Consider the following 25,795-nt stretch of genomic DNA (forward strand, 5'->3'; position numbering starts at 1 on the left):
TAGTGTCCTAATCTGCACTAACACAGCTTAATGAATAAACCCAATTAGCCGATGGTGTCCATCAATGCCTATTATGATAGCTGTGATAGGACAGCCCAACCAGAGTGACATTCGAAAGATGGTTTAAGATTGTGTGAGATTTTGGCTTCCTTCATGGCTCATATTGCAATAGATGGAGAGGAGTGGCTCAGTGAGTAAAGACACAGCATGGCATTGAATTTGAAGCAGGGGAACCTGGTTCAAGCTCCTTGTGACCTTGGGCAAGTCACTTTGTCTCCCTGTGCCTCAGGCACCAAAAACATAGACTGTAAGCTCCACGGGGCAGGGACCTGTGCCTGCAAAAAGGTCTCTGTAAAGTGCTACGTAAAACTAGCAGCGCTATACAAGAATATATTATTATTATTATTAGATTAAATTATGTTAAAAGTGGTACATCAGGTTCAGGTGTGGTGCTATTGTGAAAGAGTGGGAAGAGTATACTGATGACTCGGCTGTTATTCAAACACATCTCGGCACCGATTTTGAGTTCTCTGCTGTTCCCCACGCAGCATGAAACGCGGCCAATCGCCCCAGGCACCCGCGCTTATTGCGGATGTTTTGTTTGAATTTCATGGATTCTGTTTCTTTGTTTGCAATAAAATGGATGAATTGTAATGTGTACAGTACTGTGCTACTGTGCTACTGTGTCAATTTCATGTTTTTAAAAGCCAGAACACAAAAATTCGTTTTTCTGCTCTCGCCGCGCTCGCATCTCGCAGTGCGGGAAGGCTGGAATTCATCCCGCGGGTTTCAAATCGGGATTCCGAGGTACATGACGCATGAAGTGTTCGAATAACGGCCGCTGCATCAGTATGACCAAAATGCATCAGAGGTTTGGGTTCTGGAGCACAGAAGACCTTCGTTTAGAAGGGAAACCTTTTGTTCATAGAAAATTTAGATTTGTTGTACAGTAGCTTGTGATATCATGTAGTTGACAAACATCAGGGTTCTTGATAGATAACGGTATGGTGTACAGAGCTTTTGAAACTTGGCAGGTTTTTCCTTCAAGTGTTGTGTGGTAGCACAATCGAAGAAGAAATATGTGAGGTTTTGAAATGATATTTTCTATAACATGATTTTTCTTATACATCTGAGTTACGTTAAAGCAGCAGTTCAAGCAATATCCTACATGTGTGTTTTTTTTTTTTAATAAATCAGTTCTGTACTATGAGAAAATAGCATTTAAAATGTAAAAAAAAAATGTTTTAAAGACATTTGAATGTTTCTAATGTAGGACGCATTTCCAAAGTGACAGCCCCCTTCCCCTTCTGATAGGCTCTGGCTATTGAGCCCCGCCCTCTCTCTAGCAGTGAACCAATTGTATCTAGTAACTGCCCAGTCAATCATATTCCAGGAACTACATTGCCCAAAATCCTGTGCAAGAAATGAATTAAATAGCCCAGAGCAAGCGATTGATTACAGGAGAAGAGATCGATCTGCAGCTTAGCTAGTCACTTGTCAGTGTGCAGATTGTATTGATGCACATATTGAATGGGGGAAAAAAATATATATTTTTTTAAACGACAGCTTTAAGGTGTGAATGTCAGTAAACATGAATGGTAGCTCTTCTGAAAATATATCAATATATATGTAAGCAGCGTTCAACTTAACCCAGACAGTAAATCAACACTGTACCCTTCAATAATACAGCAATACATATAAAAAACTATTTCCCTACATAAGGTAAACTAAAAACAAGTAACAGTTTTAGTGAAACAGTGTTACTTCCCCCCCAAAAAGGCCCCAAAACAAGATGATGCAGAATGCAAACTGACACTGTTTCAGACATTGGAACTCAGAGTGTGAGCAGCAAGCAGGTGCCCCCGATTGCCACTCCATCCCCCCAATCACCCACCCCATTCCCCCAATCACGAGCTTCATCACATCTCCCGCCCCAGAGCGAGACTGGCAGGGGAAAGAAGGGGGATGGAGATGGGGAGAGAGGGGGAATATGAGTGGGACAGATAGTGGATATGGGGAGAGAGAGAAAGTGGGGATGGGGAGAGATAGGGGGTAGGGAAGAAAGAAAGGGAATGGGAGAGGGGATATGAAGAAAGAGAGGGGAAAGAGAGGGGATGGGGGACATGGGAAGGGGTAGGGGGACATGGGGGAGGGGTAGGGGGACATGGGCAAAAAAGATGGGGGATATGGAGGAGAGAGAAAGAGGGGATGGGGAAAGAGGAGATGGAGAGAGAAAGGGAGGATGGGCAGAGAGGAGATGGGGGAGAGATAGAGGGTATATGGGGAGAGGGAAAGAGAAGGAGGGGATGGAGAGAGGGAGATAGGGGAGAAAGGAATGGGGAGAGGGGAGATGTGGACAGGTAGAGAGAGGGGGAGTGGGGGATATGGGGAAGAGAGGGGATGCGGAGAGAAGAGATTGGGAGAGAGTATATGGGGAGAGGGAGGGAGAAAAGGAGGATGAGGAGAAAGAGGGAATGGGGAGAGATAAAGGAGACAGGGAGAGCGAGAGAGAAACATGGGATGGGGAGAGTGAGAGAGAAAGATGGCATGGGGAGAGGGAGAGATGGGATGGGGAGAGATCGAGATGGGGGAGAGAGAAAGAGGGGATGGGGTGTGAAAGAGGTATAAGGAGGAGTGGGATAAAGGGGATGGAAATAGAGGTGGGTGGGGAAAGATAGAGAGGGTGGGGAAGAGAGATAGGGAGGATGGGGGGGGAGAGAGAAACAGGGGAATGGGGAGAGAGGGGCAATACTGTATGAGTGTCGCTGCAATTGACATAAGTTTAGTGTGTGAAAATGTCACCTACTCATAGGCCATAGGCTAGAGGTACTATTCCCCCCTTCCGCCTGCTGATGATGTGGTGCAGTCCGGGCCATGCAGTCAGATTTAAAAATTGGCCAACAACATATTTTGAGTCTACAGGACTGCTCAAGATGTTCCAAATAGCAGCAGCTATTGCTATTGTTTCTCTCTCTCCCAGCTGTGGAAGCCTACTCTACCGAGAAACAGTATTATCCCCCAGAGCTTCAGTTTACCACCGAAGACAAAAAATAAAAAAATACATACTGTACTATATATATATATATATATATATATAAGCAGTGGTCGACAAACCTATACATTTGCTCGCCCCGGGCGAGTGGATTTAACATCATGGCGAGCTCCTATTGGCCCAAGCAGCACACATGTGGCACTAGGTGGCGAGTAGATTTTTTTGCTCGGCGAGTAGATTTTTTGGTGATTTGTCGACCACTGTATATAAGTGTTCGACAAACCTATACATTTGCACGCCCCGGGCGAGTGGATTTAACATCGTGGCGAGCTCCTATTGGCCCAAGCAGCACACGTGTGGTACTAGGTGGCGAGTAGATTTTTTTTGTTCGGTGAGTAGATTTTTTGGTGATTTGTCGACCACTATATATATATATATATATATTTTTTAAAGACCAATCAGGTATTTTTAAGCTATTAAACATGTCACTGTTATTAGTTCACATTTGAAACATGAGGGTCTCTCTGCCTCAAAACAGTATGAAACGTTTAAGGGACTGGTTTTATAAACTCTTCAGCAGACTATCGCGGAAAACTCCCAAAACTTGAATGGGAGTGTGGGCCGAGATTACACAATAAACCCCCTCAGTCTTTTAGCACGTAATAGGGGATTGGCTCCTAAATAATGTATCACACTTTTGTTTATCATAGGAACATTGCTTTCTCATTGGTCAGTAGCAGCATACTGTACACCTTTTGTGGTTTTTGCAGTAATTCTTATCTTTCACTACATGCTGTAAAACGTCGTTAGTATCTGCTTTTATGTTTTGCAGAGTGTAATAACAGTAAAGTGGCTCTTATTTCATGTCACATGAAACAAAGGTTTGGCTGACTATTATATTTCTAATATACTGTACTTCCTATCACATTGGGTGAGGTGACCGTGAGGATTGTTTCTTATTTTGTTACTGTATTGCACTTTCCTTTAATATTTTATCGTGGTCAATTTACAATGCAAATCAACTGGGGCTGGGGCTATAAAGTTAGGACTGACTTCATACTTCCACATACTCCACTAGCTTTTCCATTTCATCTACTGTACATGGAACTAGTGCCAACCCATGAAAACACCATTGATCTGTATGAGGGCTTTTCAATGCAACAGCAAGCTTGGGAAGCCTGAAGACACCAGCAAACCCATTCATTTCCTTCAGCAGCTAAACTCACGTTCTTGTTACGTGCACATGGCAGGCGTGCCCAGGCAGGGGAGGGGTGCGGCTTGTGAGTGGGCGGGTCGGTGCTGGTCGCTGTCCTGGGTGTTGAAGCTGCTCAAGGAGGCTCTGCTGCCCCTGCAGAGAGACTGGGACTGTGTACCAGGCAGCGCATGCATCCCCTCCCTCCCTCTTCCTGCTTCCCTCTCTTTAATTTGCCTGGCTATCATTTGCATTGACTACTCTCCATCTGTACACATATCTCTGCTACACCCATGGACTGTTAGAGGGGGAAGACTGATGGATTAGTCATGATGGGATCACTCTGCACTGCTCTCCTCCTACTCTCAGCTTTTCATCTGTTTATTGCATTGGCTGAAACGAAATTCGGTAAGTGGTGTATTGCTGTTCTACAGCCCCTTGTGTATGCTGGATGTTGCAGGGGATGAGCTGTGCTTGCAGGCAACATTTTGGTTGCAAGGGTGGTTCTCCGGGCACCCCTTCTTTTCCAGGCTAGGGCAGTGCAGGCTCTCCGGGCAGCTGGAGGGGAGGAGCTCCAACAAGGATGTAGGTTGAAAGATGTGGAGCAGAATAGAAGGAGGAGGGTTCTCTTTTAGGGAGTTGGACAGGTGCAGAAGGAGAGAGCAGACGCAGACACATATAATACGATTACTCTGTTTAGTATTGGAAATAGTGTTAATGAAATATGTTGCAGAGCATCACAGGGGTTTATGGAGTTGGCATCTAAGCACATGATAATCTCCTCCCTGGCCTGCAAGAGGGCACACATCTATTGATCCATTGACCTCTAGAGGTTACATTAAACCTGCATGATGTGGTGTGATCTATATCTACACAACATCCCACTAACCTCTTTGTGTGCGTTAAGAGCCTGAGGTATATGGCTTCTTGCAGAGTTGTGGTTGTAGAAGAGCCTTAGCACTTATTGATCCTGTTTCCTTGTATCATGGGCAGGTTCTTAGGACGTTTAGAGAGTTGGTTACTGGTAAAGGACTTTGGTTCTTTAACCCATTCGCTGACAACGTGCAGACCCTCTCTGGCAGCGAAAGGGTGATCGTACCACGTGATTAACCCCAAAGGTTCACCAAAGGCTGAAGACAGCTATTGAAAACCAATCGTATACAGTAACTAACTGGACAGAGAGTTGAGATTGACATACCATGTTTCACTGTTTATTGTCATTTCGTTGCAAAGCCTCAAACACACCTCGCCTGATAATTACACACAGACCCTGATTGGGAAATACATGCACACCAGAAAGCATGTTTAGTATCTTCAGTGCAAAAGTGTTAGGAATACTGTAGGTCACCTCTCCACAGATTGTGCTGGGGAAACCAAGCTGACGGGGATGCACAGATCCAGCCTTCCTCCTTTGTTAATCTTATTCCATAAATAGAATGTAAAACCATGTTTGGTTGTTTTTTTTAAGGCTGCGGGGCAGAATTAAGAAGGGATATGTGCTTGTGATATTATTATGGCACATTTAGGCAGATTGTTTCTATAGCATTTCCCATTGCACATGTATTGCGTTGAAGAAATGTACCGCTGGTGGGAACAGCGACGCTTTGTTCTGCAATAAATCTTCTTCAGGGCTGGAGGGGTTAATAGTTCGTTCTAATAGAGCTATATATGTAATGGCCTATGAATTCTTCCTGGGATACTAATTCATTGAATGGTTGTTGCCATGTGAAGTTGTGACAGCTATTTCTTTTAGACTGCTGCAGCTGGGGGTAGTATTTTAGGGAACTGGTCAGTCAGTGGTTGTGGTTAATATGAGAGCGTGGTCCTGCTCTGTGCTGACATTACATACTGTTGGATGGGGGCTGGGACACTCTTCCCCATAGTATCCGGTTCTAGTGTTTAGAACTCAGTGAGTTGATCATTGCCTCTTAAAAACATCGATGTGTACTCTAAATCTAGGCCATGTCTCTAACAATACATTGGATCTCCATTTTCTGAAGCCTGCATTGTTTAAAAATCAAAAACCATACAGTTGTGTGTAACATCATTTGAGAATTGCACTCTCAGGGGTGGTGGCTTCTTGCATAATTCTTATTGCCAAAAACTGACTAGTATTCTTTAAAATGTTACATATGTTGATTGCCTCTTGAATATACAAACAGTGTGTAATGTGATAATGATGGGTATTGTCTTTAAATGTTTCTAAATCACATGCTGAACAGTAAAATCAATCAAAATCAGTAAAAGAAATTGGAGCCAATACTTTATGCATTTATCAATCTTGATATTAGTACCTGTGCTGATCTCTAATAACTATAGGTAGTCTATATACAGTAGCTCATACTGATGAGAATTGTTGCTTATTTTGTTGTCCTTTTGTATACAGTATTTGTCCGAAAGTGTTCCTCAAAGGGTACATATTAATCTTAGTATATGTAACATTGTTACTGTACATGACAAAACACAGTCTATTCTTACATTCTTTTGTAAACGTTCCTTTTACATCAACAACACTGCAATGGTAAATTTACATTCTGTCATGCATATTTTAAAAATGAAACGAAGTTAGACTTATTGCAGGTTTTCTGTTATCAAATAAATAAGGATTTAGGTTCTTAATGGTATTCAGAAGTTTGCAACTTGTAGGCCATTGTATATACATCATTGATCTTCACAAGGCTCTAATTCAGATGTGGACAAATCCAGAGTGCTGGAGAAAAACAAACCTATGAAATATAGTTTATATACAGTAGTTGCCCTTGGTGTATTTAATTAGTTGTTTTTGGTCAGCTGTTAGTGTGGAATTTTCTGAGCTTAGAGCCACAGTGTCTGTCTCCTGTACCAATACATGAAGCACAAATGCTGAAGCAGACGAAAAAGAGGGAGGAAGGTACTGTAATTACATACTTTATGTAAACTGGTTACAGGTTGGGATGGTCTTTTTCTTGGTCTTATGTTAGACTACTTTATAGATGCAGTTGTACTGTACATGGGTTTTTGACGCCACACATCTGTTTATCATTTATATTCTACTAGAAAGGCATAATTAAAGAAACATTTGTGTTTGTGTTTTTATCACAATAGATTTGTTAACACACTAGAGTCTGCAGCACATACATATGCAGCATGCAATATTGTTTTACTTGACTTGTTCACTGTTGTGTAAGAGAGCTGTTTCTGAAAAACTAATAATTTTCAATGCTTTACTTGCAGCATTGAAACGTTCTTTAATATGGAAAGTGCCTCTAAAAATAGGACTATTGATAAGCCAGAGCTTCTGCAACAAAAGGTGGCCTTATCTTTTCTCCCAGGAGTTTGTTATGGAAAGTGAGCAGCCAAATATGTGCTAGATAAACAGGGACTTAACACTCTCTTTGCAGTTCTCCTGTAACATATCAATGTTTAAGTAGCAGTGGTGGATACATGTTAAATGTGTTCAGTCATGATTATAGGAAGCATTGAATCAGAAAAAAGAACAGTCTTGTGTAACGCACAATTAATGATAGCAATCATTAAGAATTGCATAAAGATAAATAGTCAAATACTTTAGCATGACAGTTGCATTTATACTACTTTTGTGTATTTTTAATATAAAATCCTTCGGTTCCTTCTGGCTTGTCTTATATAAATGGACAGATTTGTATGGCAGAATGTCTCCGTTAAAATAAACACACAGATTGTGAATCACACTGTCTCAAAATAAGTTAGCCCAACTCTCCCCAGGCATTTTTCAACCTTTGCCTCCTTGTTGGTCTCATCAATTAAGGGGAAACTGAAGTGGATGAGTGCAGGAAATGGGGAGGGTGTTTTTAGGTTTCCTAGATCAGTGGCTCCCAAATTCAGTCTTCAAGAACTCCCAATAGGCCATGTTTTAATGATATCCCTGGTGCCACCAGTGGTCCAGTCAAAATGATTGAGCCACCTATGTACTAGAGCATTTAGGACCTACTATTTTAGGCATCAAATACATTGTCATGCAACTATTTAAAAAGTACAATGGATTCTGTAGTTGTGTGTGTACAACATGGATACATTTGTCACATGTTAATACTATAAAAGCACATTTTAATAAAATAAAAGTGAGACAATGAAGATGAATGTAGTGAAGGATGTGCCATTTGTTTTTTTTCTGTAGGTATTTTTTTAAGATATTATTTTGGAAAGAATAGTATTGATATGGTGATGTCTCACCATGCTGACAGGAGAGTGTCAGAAATATGTGCTCTATATCATCAGGAAGGTTATTTAAGTGGTAATCTGAGTTTGTCTACAAGGTCTTGTGCTTGTTATCTGTAGTTTTGGTGCATGCTTTTCTATTCTTAAAATTGTTGAGGGTGAGTTCTTTCCAATTGTGCATATAGTTTTTGTATGTAAATTAATATAGCCTCTTTGCTCAATGCTTTTAATAGGTGCTCCTAAAAGCTATAGTGGTGCTTAATGGATTTCCATGTATATATCATGCCAAGAGATAATAAAAAAACATGGTCCTACAAAGTTGTTATTTTATGATAATTCTCCACACTGAGCCCCTTAATGCCTTACATGTTTTGACAATAACATTCTTAAAACTCCCCCCTGAAAATAAACATGCTCCAAGAGAAAGCAAGACAAGTTTGGGCTATTTATTATCCATCCATTTTATCCATCTCTGGTAACATGGACCGCATAAACATTATACTACCTTCATACCCTTAATTACAGTATACCAAGAAGCCTCAACTAAGACTCTTTTATTTATGTGGTTTTGAAAGCTAATGTTAAACAGCATCTATGTGCTGTTTTGGTGCAATTTAGAAGGGGGAAAAAAAGTCTGAAAATAAGACTTGAATACTGGATTTCCCAAAACACATGTGGGACTAAGGCTACATTTCTAAAGCTATCAACAACACCACTCTAACACCATTCTAGCCCCTGTCACTAGTTTTAAATATCTGGGCATATGGCTTGACACCCCTTTAACATTTGTACTGCATATTGATACTCTGATATCCAAAATCTATGCCAAGCTAGATGTACCTTATTGGAACAAATCCTCCCTATGCATGCTGGGCAGAAAATGCATCACACAGCAGATGCTAATGCCAATTATAGACTATGGGGATATAGTATGGGGTATAGCATCCATAACTCTACTTGGCAAACTAGAAGGCTACTACACTGGCGACACACTTTATTCGAGCTTGGCTAGTCCCACGAATTCGGGTATACCCGGGTGTATTGAGGTTTGTGACTGTTTTCTGCCCGAGTGCATTGAGTTATTTTCCAAGCAGGGATTGAAGCATTTTATTCCCGCTGGCTGCAATACTGCACAGTATATATATATATACTGCATTACAATTCATGAATTTATGCCATCTGGTAGACACGCGAAGCATTGCAGCCTATTAAATCCTAATCATTATCATTTAACAGATCAGCCGCCCATCAGCCAGGCATGAACCTAGGCTGGGAAGGCAAATGCAACGGGGCTTGTCAGAGGTGAGGAGTGGCGCATTCCAGGTATCTGCCAGGTACATACCGGGTATTTGCTCGAATAAAGTGTGTCGGTGCAGTACAACTCAATATGCTGCTTTATCCTACAATATACACAACACACATCACTGCGAAATGCTCCAATAACTAGATTGGCTATCCCTTGAGTATAGAGAATTTACTTTCTGGGCAAGCTACTTGAACAAGCTCCTCACCCCTACCACATGCATCACTTATCACCTGAGATCTAACTCCACAAGACAATTCACGTTCCCAAAGCTCAACAATGAATCCGGCCGCTCCTCTTTCTGTTACCGTGCACCTCACAGATGGAACAACCTACCAGAGACTCTCAAAACCGCCGCCAGTTTAAGTTCTTTCAAGACTTCAGCTATCGCACATTTTAATCTGTTCAGTAACGGTTTCATCCACCCATAACATATATTATCTCTATCTACCTATGCAATGTCTGTAAATTGAATGAATAACCTCTGTTCATTTAATGTAACCATCTATTGTAATCATAACTCTGTTCCCAGAACATACTTGAAAACGAGAGGTAACTTGCAATGTAATATTTCCTGGTAAAACATTTTATAAATAAATATCAACCAAAGCGGCCGATTGACTTTAATGGGGAATTTGGTCCGAAAAACAGCTTGATTGACTACTTTGGCTGGTATGGAATAAGCCCTTAAGCCTCAGGTTCACAACAGCAACAGTTCTAATGAAACATATTGTATGTAAATAAACTAGTGTATATGTACTGGATGTGGTCCAGTATTGGTGTAATCCATCCTGATAAAAATATTGATTACGCCTTGTGGCAGGACGGCCTGTAGCCGAGGTCAGGGAACAGTCCACACGTGTAGTTTCAGGATAAATGAAAACGTTCAGCGGCTTTATTTCTCCACAGCAACATAACATGCGGGTACACTGTCCCTTTAAGCAAATAAATCCTGCTCCACGTTGGGAGAAAACTGACTAACACAGCAGTCCTAGCTAGCAGGCTGGCTGGCTAAACCATACCCAAACCGTAAGAGTCTTTTTAAGCAGTCATGCAAACAAATTAAACAAATCTTACTTTGGCTGCAGTAAGTAGTGTGCTGTATCCTTCTGGCTAGCAGCACATCTATCCATGTGCTCTCATCTGAGACAGGCAGCTACTGCTGGTAACAAGATCCTTATCTACCTTGCTGGCTCTCAGGTGTCAGCTTACATCATGATTAGCTAGGTTCCACCTGAGTTAACCCTTATGAGTGCTGGATGAAGCACTCAGACATATGTTTCCCAGGCATAATTGATAGGGGTTGACTTCACCCTGTCACACGCCTGAACACACATTGAACTGCCGTTAATCTTAAAGTATTCTTTCTCAATGGCCTGCACAGTACATAAGAAAAATCCTTATGGGATGTGAAATGTATAACAGAGAGAACTCAAAAGAATGGGTTCAAAGCACCCCACTATTTGCACTCATTACCTAGTTAATAAACAGATGCCCCTAATGCCAAATGATCAGATCCCTTGCCAGGGAACTGTAAGCGACGAGAAAACAAAAAAGTTTTATTACACAAATTATTAATACACTCAAAAGTTTAAAATATATCAAATCCCCACGGAGGAGTAATGGAGAAGATGGGATTATATTATCTGCATTACTGTATCACGTCAATAGTCAGTTAGGATCCCTATCTTCCCCTGCGGTTGGTATAGTCATGCGATATCCACTGATTAGTACAAGTGGGATTGTGATTACATAAGGTTGCAGTTTAGTGTGAGCTTGCAATTAATTATTGTGAAATGTGGAAGGATTTCACAGGTGTTGACTTACAAGATAAGGCCTGCCACTTTGCAAATCTAGTATGAGTTGTGGTTAAAATATTTCTGAATGTCACATGGCACTATCTAGTAAATGGCACCGACGCTTTAGATTTTCATCATGTTCTGGAATAAAAATAACTTTTAGAACAGCCTGATATACTGTAGAATTGCTGCAACAAAAATACTGTATAGTGTGAATGTTAAGTGGGATGTGTCTATATCCATCTATACCTGTGTAGATTTTTCTCAGTGTAGTGATTGTCGAGAAGGGATGTTGATGCATCAATTAAAAAGTGCTTAAGAAGACCTAAATTAGAAATCAGTAACAGTTTTGCAGCGTTCACAATTTGAAATAGTATTAAAAAAACAATCTTTCTAACAAATGACATGCTCCTTTAATGTATTTCTTTATAAAGGAAATTAATTTATTGGTGTCAATTTAACTCCAATGCTCCCTAATGAATATAGTGAAAAGCAGACTAAAGTGCAGTAACCTTGATAAAGAGCTAACGCTTGAAACGCGTAGGTGGAGGCTTTGTTTTTGCCTGTGTATGCTGTATGTATCCATGCTGTTAATAAATTAGCTCTGTTTTTCACTTTGGGAACGCTCTCCCTGCTTTTTTGATAATTTCTACCTGCTGGAAAGTAGTGCTTTGTCTTTTTTGGTTCCTGTTTCTAAAGTGCAGTAACCAATGCAAAAACGTTCAGATACTGTAAGTGGGAGTTTCTGGGTAAGTGCGAGTCACCCCACCCCTCGCCATGTTGATTTAGGGGTCTTACAAACCGGATTATGCAACAGATTAAGTAATACAACCAGGCACCGGGTAGCTTAATAAAAAGAGAAGCAGGCACACGGTCTTATGCATTCAAATTTATCGTGCCAAAAGATCCAACGTTTCGACAGTACACAGCTGCCTTTTTCAAGGACAGGGCCCGCTCCTTGAAAAAGGCAGCTGTATACTGCTGAAACGTTGGATCTTTTGGCACGATAAATTTGAATGCATAAGACCGTGTGACTGCTTCCCTTCTCTCCATTGGTATACCTTGGGATGTCTGGACCTCCCTGGACCCAGCGCACCCGCAGATAAGTACCCCCCTCCAGCACCATATGTCTGAGTGCGTGTACTTCTCTCCATTACTAGCTTAATAAAAAAAACATACAGATGTAGCAAGCTTTATTTTACCTACTGATAACTCAGAATATCACAGTTTCCATAGGATTCAATGGCGGTGACAAAAGCAGAATATCACAACATATCATGGCAGTGGGAGCAATACACATGGCTACATCTGTGTTTAAAAGCATGTAGAAGCCCAACAGCAGGGAAATAAAATAGTTTGGGGCATTAAGCGCCACAATCATTATGGTGTTTATGTTTTCATTCTAGTTTAGGTAGAGGAAAGTACGTTTTGTCAATGATCTTTTCTAAGAAATGATGATCTACTTTGAAAGAGTAACAAAGTTTACAGGCTACAGCTATATCTCTCCTTACGATTTCATGTACAGTATGTTTGCATTTATAATGTTCAGAGTGCTGGGGCTGAGTATATAGGGGCAGTGCCTATAACAGCAGTATGATTTAGGGGATAATTCAATGTGCACTGCGTTCGGCGGCTTTGCAATATATTAGATGACCCCCTTGAAGGTTCCGCATAGAACCAAAATCACGGTGGTTCCTGACTCCAGTCCCTAAGAACCCCCCCCCCAACAGGTCAGGTTTTAAGGATATGCTCAAGCAGGGATATCCTTAAAACCTGACCTGTTGGGGGTTCTCGAAGACTGGAGTTGGGAGCCACTGAAATAGAACTAAAGACTATAATAAGGTTTAACAGCTTCAATGTACTGTAGGTGATACATGTATTGTTCTCAAGAAAACTCCGACAAGTATGAGTGCCTCTTCATTGAAAGATTTTTTTCCCACTTACAATGTGTAGTATGATAGGAGTGTGTGGGGACGAGAGGGTGACTGTAAGTTTTGCTTACTCCCACCATAATTATAAATGAACTAGATATAGTCACACACTTCACTGTCCACTAGATAACTAGGAAAGAGGGCAGAGTAAGACATAGATAAGGTCAGTAAAACTAAACTAAATCTCAGGTTATAATTGTAACCCATCTCCCCCCCCCCAGTCGCAGATCGGACCCCTAGGGTGTAATGAGGACTGGCTACATGTCTGTGGGTGGTTCATACCTGCTGGTAACAGGAGGGCCTGAGTCTCCCGCGATGGTATGGGGAACAACAGGGACAGGCTTCTGGAGTTAGTGCCTTCATCTTCTAGCAACGGTGCAGCGCCTCCATCTCTGGCGAGCCCTATAGGGGTAGGGTGAAATCCTCCCAGAGAAGCCCCCACAATAGGGTGAGAGATTTCAGTCTCAGTCTCTTGGTAAAAAGTATCAAGTCTCTTTATTTGTACAACAGCTCACAGCAGCAGCAGCAGCAGCAGATCATACACAATGGTATCTTCCTCCTTCTCCTCCAGACTGTACCCCTTCAGGATGGGCTGTCTGGGGCTCTCACTCTCCCCGCCACCACCCCAAATTACAGACACTCAGGGTGGGGCTAGCTCTCCCTCACCCTATCGGCTGGGTGAGGGGCATTGGTCCACCATTGTTCTATCAACTCTACTCAGTTTGGGCTGAGCTCCTCCACATGTAGGGCCTGTCTCTCCTGGAACTCATTCCTCCTGATCCCAAGACAGAACTCTCTCTCTCTTCACTCCTAAGACAGAACTCCCTCTAACACTACTGCCACTGACAGGATCAGGCAACTAAATTTAGACAGCCCCACCCCTCATGATGTCAGCAGGCCCCTCCAGTGTGTCTCTTGCCTTACACACAGAGTCAGGAGGCCTACCTCCACCAATCAAGGCAGGGCTTGAAGCGGGGGAAACCCATGATAACTACTGGCGGCCTGCCCTTAGCAGGACTTACTCCAGTGGGAGAAAGATATATAGCCCAAATTCTTACCAGGGCTACATAATGTTTGCAAACATTGAAAGAAACACTCAAAATTATTTTAAAATACCGTTATGCTTGTTGTTTTAATTGTCGCCTTGTTTAAATCTATTCATTATGGGGTTTTTATTAGTTCAGTTTCATATTATGTGGGGATGCACTTGGGTGTTAACAGATTTCCAGCATGTCAAATTATGGGGCCACATGTGGAGTTATTTCTCTAAACACGTGAAAATGGCAACAAAACAAAAAAACACTGTCAAATTTTAAAAATGAAGACGTGCAGACCTTTATAACTTGGACTAATTTACAGTTACGTAGTGGAAATGTTTAGCAAATCTGCTACAGCAGGATGGCATTCGGAATGAATTTTTTTTTATAAACCAAAATAACCTTACCATCCAGCCTTTGTGTTTCTGTTAGTGTGAATCCCTGCAGGATACACGCTCTCCTTTAGCACCTGTTCCCTTATGCTAATGAGACATTAATGGTATTTAGCAGAAATGCGCATGCAGGCCGATTGCAAAGCCAACTCAAGTGGGAAATAAGATTATAAATCTTATATAAACAGTAAAGCACTTAGGACATGTAGCACTGGAGCCCGAAACACCACACAACCGTTGGCCTTCATCTCTTACAAATGCAGTAACGAGTATCCGAACACTTGCCTTTGAAAATCTGGGGCAATCTCTCAGTAATGCTGCAACATTTCTGTGACATTTCTGCAAGCAGACTAATGGCCCATCGGATTAACACAGCGGGGGTCCCTGGCAGTCTCATTCAGTTTGAATGGGACTGCCAAGGACCCCCGCTGTGTTAATCCGATGGGCCATTAGTCTGTCTGCAGAAATGTCACAGAAATGTTGCAGCATTACTGGGAGATTGCCCCAGATTTTCCCAGGGAAGTGTTCGTATTGTCCCAGATTTTCCCAGGCAAGTGTTCGGATACTCATGGCTGCATCTGTAGGTCTCTGTTCAATATGTTGTGCATATTCTCTTTACTTGGGAAGTTTTAACTCCTTGAGTGCACTTATGATACCCACAGAACTTCACAAGGACATTCTGGTGTCTCTGGCAAATCTCAGTGGACGTGATGATTGGTTCTCTCTAGAAACGGGCAGGACATTCACCAGTCTCCAGAAAGGGGAACGTGATCGGTCTGAAGAAAAGAAGAGGACCTTCCTCTTCCACTCATGTCATTGGAGGGGGGGAGGTTAAGAACAGTGAACAAGTGGTCAGAACAAAAAATGACCACATGGTCGTGATTATAGAAGAAAGCTGGAACTTGGTGGCAGCTAAGCCCCAATCAATAAAGGAGGCTTAACTCTTCCCAGCCTACTGAACCGAGGCTTTAGTCGCCAGTTTGAGACCAGTGAAAGTCAGTGCTTTGGGATTTACTGTGCTGACCATTATCACTCACAAATTAAGGGTAAAATAAAGAAACAATTTATCCCCTTCACTATCGCACGTTTCAGTAATGAACATACTCCTTTATTAAGGAAAGAATTCTGAGGCAAGTCTGCGACTGAGCCACTGGTTGGGCCACCTGTGCTGAAGCAGGGATATCCATAAAAGCTAGCCTGTTAGTGGCCCCTGAGGGCTGAGCTTTAGACCCCTGCCGTAAACTTAAGTCATATGACAAAAAAACATTTACTTTACAGATGCAAACTTGCATACAATAGGTTTGTGAATCATGCAAAAAAAAAAAAAATGATGGTGGATAATGACACCCAGTACACTTATTAATACATATTTCCCATGAATATTTGATCATGATAGTCAACAAAACCATACAAGACCAGACTTCACTAAGCAATTACAAGACAAATGCAAATTAATGATGCTAAGTAATATAGTTGTTTTTATATGTCTTCGGTGCGAACTAGTAAATATGCCGACCTTTACTCGTCTTCAGTGAGTTTCATTTATTTGTAGTCACCATCACTTCATTATATTTATCACATTTTTTACTAGGAAGTAATACATACGTTACCTCTCATTTTAAAGTATGTACTGGGCACAGAGTTAGGATGATAATACATGGTGGATATGAAAAAAATACACTACCGACACACTTTATTGAAGTGTGGTCGGTACCGCAAGCCGGGAAATCTCCCGGCTTGCTAGTGGCCGCCCGCGGTCACGCGTCATCGGGAGCGTGCGCCCCCTGCACGCGTGTCCAGGGGCTCCCCGAGGGAGCCCTGGTGTCCCGCGATCGCGGGACAGCGGCAGGGGGTTCCGGGGGACCCGGCGGACCCGGCAGCGGTAGGGAGAGCGCCCCGATCGGAGGGCGCTCTTCCGCTGCTTCGGCGCGCGCCCGTCACACTCGGGCGCGCGCCAGGCTACTGCTGCGGCACAGAACGGGCAAATGCTCGAATAAACTGTGCCGCAGCAGTAGGAGAGACTGCACACTGCCCCAAGACAACATAACACACAATTTGTAGAAGAGTATCCGATTCATTTTAGACGTTACGCATGGATGATGAAAATAAGTTGCTTTTATTTCCAAAGAAACATGTTGCACTAAAAAGTGAAGTTTCAGGCCCATACACGGCCTTTCATCAAGTAAGTGTGTAACACAATAACCAAATGGTAAAGTTTGAATACCCACTTCCTCCTCACAGTGGCAATCTCTATGTTACCCCCCTTTGGAATTACTAGGGCCTTAAGGGGTTAACGGTGTGCACCCACACAGAGTAACACTCCTTCCCTATTACATGGTGCTGGGTGACTAGGTCATAGCCTCACCCACTTCTGCCCAGTGATAGAGCTATCAGGGCAAGAGACAGAGACACAGAGAGACTTCTAGAAGGGTAGATCCCTGTAGGAGTTTAATAAGAGGGAGCTCACTGTGAATAGTGTATCTATATGTATAGTACTGTATGTAGCCCTGGTAAGAAATGGGGCTATAGTTCTATCCTCCTGGTATAATCCCTGGTAATGGCAGGTTGCCAGGAGTTATCATGGGTTTCCCCCACTTCAAGCACTTGCCCTGAGTGGTGGAGGTAGGTCACCTGACCCTGTGTCAAAGCAACAGACACAGGGGCGGTGCCTGCTGATATCATAAAAGAGCAATGCACTTCCTATTTAGTCTGTCTGTCTGTGTCTGCTGTTAGTGAGATAGTGAGTAGTGAGTTACAGTTGGAGGAGGAGAGTGATCAGCTCATGAGCAGAGCTGATCCAACCATAGTGTAGGGAGGTGGACCAGTACCTCTCACCCTGCTTAGGGGGTGAGGGAAGAGTTAGCCCCACTCTGGATGCCCTTGATCCAGAGTGGTGGCAGGGAAAGGACCATCCTGAGGGAGAACAGTCAGAGTGGATTGGACATCCCTGTACCTGTCTGCTGCTGCTGCTGCTGCTGTGAATAAAGACTGCTGCTTTTAAAGAAAAGACAAACCTGTGTGAGACTGGAATCTCTCATCCCTGTGTGGGAACTCTTGGTAAGGATTCCACCCCGCATTCCTGGGGCTTACTAAAGATGGAGGCGCTGCACCACTGAATAAGAATGAAGGCATCCACCCCAGAAACCTGTTCCTGTTATCCCCCATGTCATTGCTGGAGACTCAGGCACTCCTGTTGCCAGCAGGTATGCACCACACAAAGACATGTAGCCAGACCCAAGTATACCTTAGGGGGCCCGATCTGCGATTGGCCCCGGGAAAGGGGGTTACATGTATATGGTAAGGATCCCATTGGTTGTTTTCTAGTTAAGGACAGTGCTCTACTTAGATAGTGTCACACAGAGATGGTGCCTGACTACTCTTAAGGTTTCCAGTGAGACAGCGTATGCCCAGAGTGGGTTCCACAGTCCACATCCCTGAAGTATGGTTGGACCAGCCCCATCGGAGGGTCCATAACTCACTCTTCTCCAGAATGCCACGTGGTGGCATTCAGTACCAAAGATGGAGAAGCTATTAAAATGGACAAGAAGCCAAGTGACAAACAGTGTCATTGCATGTCATTACCCAGAATCCCTGGCTGCAGCGAAAGCATGGTATAATGGAGATAATGGAGAACGGCATCATTGCGGACCAGCCTGAGACATGTGAACGTGCTCACAAGTGGTATTTGCTGTACACAGTACAGAGGAGGGTTTTATCACCTTATTACTCACCACAACTTTCTTTGTGTCAAGTATTAAAAAAAAAAAATGTACATCTTAAAAGCCAGTATATTTTATCTCTATTTGCCAAGCAATTTTTTTGGGGGAAATATTTGATGACAGCAGATGCAAGAAGGCCAGGAATTTGATAGCACTGTCATATCATGTCAAAATTACTAATACAAGCTTTATTCTGAGATACCATTTTTATGGTTTGAGAAGCACTACAAAAGTGAGCACACCATCAGTTATGACGGCAAAATACCCAGAAGGGTAAGAATAAAGGATAGAATTCGGAAATAGCAATTTGACAATGGACTATCACCTAGTTTTTAAAAGTCTATAACCTTTTTCCAAATATCAAGTGGAAATTAAGCTATGAAAGTCTTATTAGTTTCACAAGATTCTTTTCAGTCAGTGCTCTTAAAAGGTCAATTATAACTAATCTAATAAATTATGCAAGAATAGATATGAATATATGCTAACTCATTCTGCTTCTTAGCTCGTGCTCAGTTGGGCATGATCAACTAGTCTGCTCTTATTCATCAGCTTTTTGCTAATCAGGTGACCTGCGTTAATTTCCAGCACACATGCCCATGTATGCTAAACAGTGCTATGCTGTAAAATACCTTCTGGTACCCTAAAACACCATATGGCTCATTAAAGTGAATAGGCTGTAAGGTTTATTATGGTGCTAACAGGTGTCCTACAGCATAGCACCTCTTAGTAAATATGGCCCATAATCTCTGAAATTCACATTGATGTATGTATACAGACACCTTTTCATATACACCCACCCACACGTTCAGTATGCATCTTATTTTGTGGAACATACATATTGTCCGTAGGTGTTGTAAAGCATAGACAATTATAGCTTGTAACTGTCATTATTCACCTTCTTGTACTAAAAAATAACCTCCAGTAATTTATTTCATGACATTGCAGTCATTTGTAACAATGCAATATGTTATAGAGTGAGATATGGTGCTCAAAATCACATGCAAGCTCTGTCACAAATAGTATCGTTGCATAAATCCTTAAAGTCCAGGTAACTGTGGGATGTCCTCTTGATAAAGTGCGTTCTGCACGAAACACTTAGGTGCGTTTATTGTCTGCCTTTTGTGAGCTACACACTGAATTAAATATATTTGGAGTTGCCCAGGAACCTGACTTTTTTCTTGTGAACGTGGGCTGTGCTCCGTTTCTTCTATGCTTCTCTGGATTTGTAACAATGCCAATGGAATTCACTGCTGCTTATGTAACACTCCTTACCCGTCTCTAAAGGAACTCGCATCAGATTAACTACAGACATTGGCAGAGCTCAGTCTCTCAGGCCTTTGCAGGGTGCTGGGTAGGTGCAGGCTTGGTATGACTAAGCAGATAGGAAAAAGATGGGCGCCAGGAGCCTTTATAAAACAAAAAGGTGCTTTATTTGGCAGCGGTCAATCATTTTCCACAGATATTGACATACTTGGTACTTGACAAAAACTTGTGGCAAACAATATATATCAATACTTCATCCCCCAGTAGCTATTGTTCCTACGCTGGGGAGGTACTTAACTTCCTACCCATAGTAAAGGTCAAATTGGCAGTCTCTTGTATAGTGTTAGTAATGCACCATCACTTGTCGAAACTTTGGGCTCCTGGATTAGCAGCCGCTATTATGCACAGTGTTGCATACCTCCACCATACCTAGTCGATCAGGAATGCACAGGGAATCATATGTTTGGGCCGGTCCAAACATCCTCCAGAGTTACTATGCCGAGAATGTCTATCAAGAGCTTGCTTCATCCTTATCAATAGTGAGAACAATCATTATCCCTTACTACTGGTGCTTACTTTGATCACGGGACGTGACCTAAGCGAAAACAACAAACGGACACATCTTAATACACTTGACTAAACACACAATCCTGTTTACAGGACTCAGTAAGGACCCCAGCCAGAACTCTGAAGAACCTGCTTCTAGAACAAAGGATGGGGCTATATACAGTTGCAGCCATGAGTATTAGACCTCTTGCCTTGGAAATTCTGGGGCAGTCTCACAGTAAATGCCCCAACATTTCTGCAACTTTGCCTCAACATTTCTGTGAGATTCTTAATGGCCCATCGGATTAACACAGCGGGGGTCCCTGCAGTCCCATTCAAGAAAAAGGGTGATTAAAGTAGCGCCAATCGTGAAACAGTGCAATAATATGTAATAATAGCAAGTGTAAAAAATACAAACAAACCTATAAAAAATAATAAAATTCCCATAAAATAAAAATATAAACAAACTAAAATATACACTCTAATATGACAAATATACATACATAATAAATAAAATAATAAATAGTCCAAGTGTAATGTCCAAACCCTAAGGTAAGTCTTGACAGATGAAAACAGGATAATGTACAGAATCCAGGGGTCCACGGCAGCTCTCAATTGGAAGAACCAATTCCAATGCAGAATCTACAAGAACAAAAAGACAGAGCGCGCACGCCCCATAGTGTAACACTGTAACATTTAATGTAGGGAAGGGGATGGTGGGGGGATTAAAAACACTCACAATGTACAAGTGTATAAAAAGCAATTTGTGATAAAATCACCACCGAGGCAGGTAACGTCTCGTAGCAGGTTAGCAGTCCAACAGCAGTACTGGAACAAGGCACCGACAACGTTTTTCCTTCCGAACGGTCACTAGAAGTCCTCCATGTAGTATGGTAGTGGAGTTGGCCTCAATAATGCATCATACACACTCCGGCCGTAAAGTGTGCACGCGACGTGATGACGTAATGTCGTAAGGTACGTCCCTGACGCGTTTCGTCACAACAAATGTAACTTTATCAAAGGGATTGTCCATGGACAGTAATGGCCATGCTAATTGTATTGTATTGTATGTCTTTATTTATATAGCGCCATTAATGTACATAGCGCTTCACAGTAGTAATACATGTGGTAATCAAGTAAATAACAGATAATATAAATAACAGATAATGGGAATAAGTGCTTTAGACATAAAAGTAACTTTAAGGAAGAGGAGTCCCTGCCCGAGGAGCTTACAGTCTAATTAGTAGGTAGGGAGAACGTACAGAGACAGTAGGAGGGAGTTCTGGTAAGTGCGTCTTCAGGGGGCCAAGCTTTATGTATCATGTGTTCAGAATATCCACAGTGCTAATCATATGCTTCTTTAAGCAAGTGTGTCTTAAGGTGGGTCTTAAAGGTGGATAGAGAGGGTGCTATTCGGGTACTGAGGGTAAGGGCATTCCAGAGGTGTGGGGCAATCAGTGAAAAGGGTTTAAGGCAGGAGAGGGCTTTAGATACAAAGGGGGTAGAAAGAAGACATCCTTGAGCAGAACGCAAGAGTCGGGATGGTGCATAGCGAGAAATTAGGGCTGAGATGTAAGGAGGTGCAGAAGAGTGTAAAGCTTTAAAAGTGAGGAGAAGAATGGAGTGTGAGATGCGGGATTTGATCGGAAGCCAGGAGAGGGATTTCAGGAGGGGAGATGCTGAGACAGATCTCGGAAAGAGTAGAGTGATTCTGGCAGCAGCATTTAGGATAGATTGTAGGGGAGACAGGTGAGAGGCAGGAAGGCCGGACAGCAGGAGGTTACAGTAATCAAGACGGGAGAGAATATATATATATAGAATATAATATACTGGAGTGTCTCGAATGTGATAGGTACATCAATTTTCAAAGTTTCCGCCCCTTAAGGGAGCCCAGAGTGTAACAGGAATCCAAAATAATATTTTTAATTATTATTATGTAATATTTTGGATCATTTTCAGGTATATTATATTCCGTGATACAAATAATATATTACTTTAGAATATTAATCTTTATTATGATTAATTCTGATATGTATTTCAGACCAGACAGATCTAACATGTTAATAACTTGAGGGCTCACCAATTTAAGTTTCAAATGGTATTTACTTCCATCCAATATTTAATAAATGATTAACTAATTAGAACCCTCTGTTAATTTATGATACATAAATAGTAATTTCCTAATTTTTGATCACTGTAAAACACAACCAAGCTACGTGCTCCCTTTTAAAATGGCAATACGTACCTCTGAGTATGAAAGAGAATATTTTAGGAAGGTGTATTTTGTGTCCAGTGGTACAAAATCCATATACTTCTGATGCACAAAGCTGTGTTGCAGCCATTAGAGGGAAGGTTGAAAGGAAATGACATACACATTATCAAAGGACATAGAACTAAAAAGGTGAATTAATTCTAGCTACTTTAAAAAAGAAAAAATAGCAACAACTATGGGGAGATATGGTAAAAGATGTTTATTTTTTTTTCTTCGACAGAATACCTGTTTGCCTTCCACTAATTCCATTAAATTGATACATGCTTTGAAAGAATCTCCCTGGGCTACATTATTCAGCTACTGTATATAAGAAAGTCTTGAAAAGGGTTCTCATTTGATATCTAGCAACAATGCATGTTATACATTATACAAGGTGGGCAAACCTAAGTTCCCAGCTTCAACATCAGAGATCCTAGCCACAGATTATGGAGAATCTCTTCGCCTCAAAATGGAATAGGTTTTGTATAGGGCACGTATTTCATACCTCCACTTTGGAATCAGAAACATTTTGTAAAAAGATTTTTTTTATTTATTGATCGTTTGCATGTCATTACCCAGAATCCCTGGCTGCAGTGGAAGTACAGTACTTTTTACTAAGCGATAATGGGAAAGACAGGGTGGCAGATCTGTCCGAGACAGGCAAATGCACCACAAGGGGTATTTTTATTTACTGTTTATTGATTGTAAAAGTCACTGAACTAGTGATCAGTGTTTTTTGTTGTTGTTTTTTTTTTTTAACCTTTTCCATTGAAGGAATTATGGTGTATTCTGAATCACTCCACGCACACTGATTCTTCATAACGAAGCTATGAAGTCATTTTTTGGGGGGTTCCTTTTTTACTCTTAATACAGACGCTTTCACAGTCATTTTAGTCATCCAAAGGTAAGCAGAGCACCAATACATTGGGACTCGTAGTGCTTTATATGTAATAAACCCCAGTACAAATATAGTAGGGAGAGACATCACCTCTACTTCAATCCCAATCAATTGTTTATAAGAGTATATACAATATTCAACAACGTAATCACAGAAAAGAAATTACTGCCGGATAGTAAAACAATGATATCAGCTTATGTGTCCATGTCTTCATGTGGAAGGCATGTTTATATTGGTGTTACTCTCAATTAGCTCATAGCATTTGTTTGCATTACGCTTAATATTGTTGTTATGACAAGAGAACAACCAAATACATTTCAAATGTGTACGGATATAAAACAGAATCTCTAATCAGTGCGCTGTGTATCAGAAACGGTGAACATACCGGGCGTGGTTTGCTTCAAAACAGATTTTACTACCGATCTAAAAGACAATGATAACTTTGTTAGCATTGTGATCATTTACAATAAAAATAAATATTGAATTAAACAAATGGCTATTATAAACATTGTGAATATGGTGAATTATTCATGGGTCAAAAAAACATGATGAACAGAGGCATAATATGTTAATTATTAAAGCATAATCATTTATTAATAGAGAAATTATTAAGTCAAGAAATACTGTTGTACTTGAGCGGGAGATGGGGATGGAATAATTGATCTAAATAACTTAAGGGGAGCTCCTCATTGAAACAATTTTGGTTTGTTTCCAATGTAAAAATACGATTTAGACTTTGTCCGTTTCTGTTCAACACTTTTACAATTAAAATATTTAAAAGTGGGCCCAAACTGTTTGCATTGTGTGATTTAAAGTTGCTATGTTATAAGTGTCATCTTCTTTTTATGGCAGATCTGCTATATCATTCTTGACGTATTGTCTTCCATAATTCTGAAAGTCCCAAAGGACAAGTTGCCATCAAAACAATATTTGTAGTACTGTACTTACAGAGAGAGCAATTAAATCATGAGTGGCCAACCCCAGTCCTCAAGGGCCACCAACAGGTCAGATTTTAAGGATATCCCTGCTTCAGCACACGTGGCTCAGTCACTGAGTTGGCCAATCCTGAATTAAACCATTTAAATGCTCCAACCTTCATTATCTGTCAGAAATGTGTCTTTTTGATTTTAACCTGTAATCAGCAGATCTTTGGCTGATCTGATTACTCCCGACATCCTTAATGAACATGGTGTGGTGTTGATATTATAAAATCTTTTTTCTGTGTATTATTATGATTTGATTGATGGAAATTGCTTCTTAGCAGACATCTTTCCACAGCAAGGAAAGAGCTGAAAAGAAATGTCAATATATTAGTAAGCAATTAACTGTCTGAAATAACCACACTAATAAAGGCTGAAAATCATAATGTCTTTTTGATTTCTTTTTGCATTAATCATCTATAACAAGCTTTGAATTAGTAGTCTCAGAAGTAAAAAAAAAAAAAAAAAACACAATGGTAGTTCAAATGTATTTATAAATACAAGTTATGTAACATTGTTTTATTATTTGTGTACAGAATAGCTAGGGCCAGGGGCGTAGCTACAGTATAGCCTGGCAAAGATCGGGGGCCCGCACTCTTGGGGGGCCCACTGTCCTCCCCCCTCCCTTGTCAGTGGCACATTGCTGGGCCCGAGATGCAGGAAGGAAGCACAGAGGGAAATCCCTTCCTCTGTAGGTGGGCGGGGTCTGGGTCAGGGGGTGGGGCCCTGAAATGCAGTAGGAAGGACAGAGGGGAAATTCCTTCCTCTGCAGAGCCTCCGTAGGTGGGTGGGGCCTAGGTCAGGGGGTGGGGCTGGAGCTGCAGCCTGAGAGACAGGCTGGGAAAGGTGAGAGGGAGGGGAAGGGTTAAATCACGGGTAAAAACAGACATGTAAAGAGGTAGAGAATTGGTAATAGCATATGAAAGGTCCTGGGATTCGATTCCTGTATGATATGGTATAATTTATAAATTATTTTATATAATAAATTATAAAATATTAATTGATAAATTATACATTTTAATTAAAATAAAAATAAAATAATAATTTTATTTTTATTATATAAAATAATAATTTTATTTTTTATTTTAATTATAATGTATATTGTTATTGCTAACGGACACATACACACCCCTACTACAGTATATATACAGTAATACATTTATACATTTTAATTAAAATAAATAAAATAATAATTGATACATTTTGAGGTTATTGGGAATAGGGCTCAGTTACTAAGTGAGGTTATTAGGAATAGGGCTGGAATATTAAATGAGGTTATTAGGATTAGGGCTGGAATACTAAGTGAGGTTATTAGT

At 41.3% G+C, this 25,795-nt stretch overlaps 1 protein-coding gene across 2 annotated transcripts in view; it reads left to right on the forward strand.

Moving 5' to 3' along the window:
• The first annotated feature begins 4,281 nt into the window (after nucleotides 1-4,281).
• Nucleotides 4,282-25,795, forward strand: part of PTPRN2 (protein tyrosine phosphatase receptor type N2) — a 1,212,473-nt gene continuing 1,190,959 nt past the window's right edge. For both annotated transcript variants that reach the window (XM_075587846.1, XM_075587847.1), the window contains exon 1: nucleotides 4,282-4,592. In XM_075587846.1, the coding sequence (XP_075443961.1) occupies nucleotides 4,514-4,592 (79 nt within the window). In that variant the 5' untranslated portion in view covers nucleotides 4,282-4,513. The remainder of the gene's footprint in view (nucleotides 4,593-25,795) is intronic.

Source organism: Ascaphus truei, chromosome 2 (assembly GCF_040206685.1).
Source record: "Ascaphus truei isolate aAscTru1 chromosome 2, aAscTru1.hap1, whole genome shotgun sequence".
In the NCBI taxonomy this organism is placed as follows: Eukaryota; Metazoa; Chordata; class Amphibia; order Anura; family Ascaphidae; genus Ascaphus; species Ascaphus truei.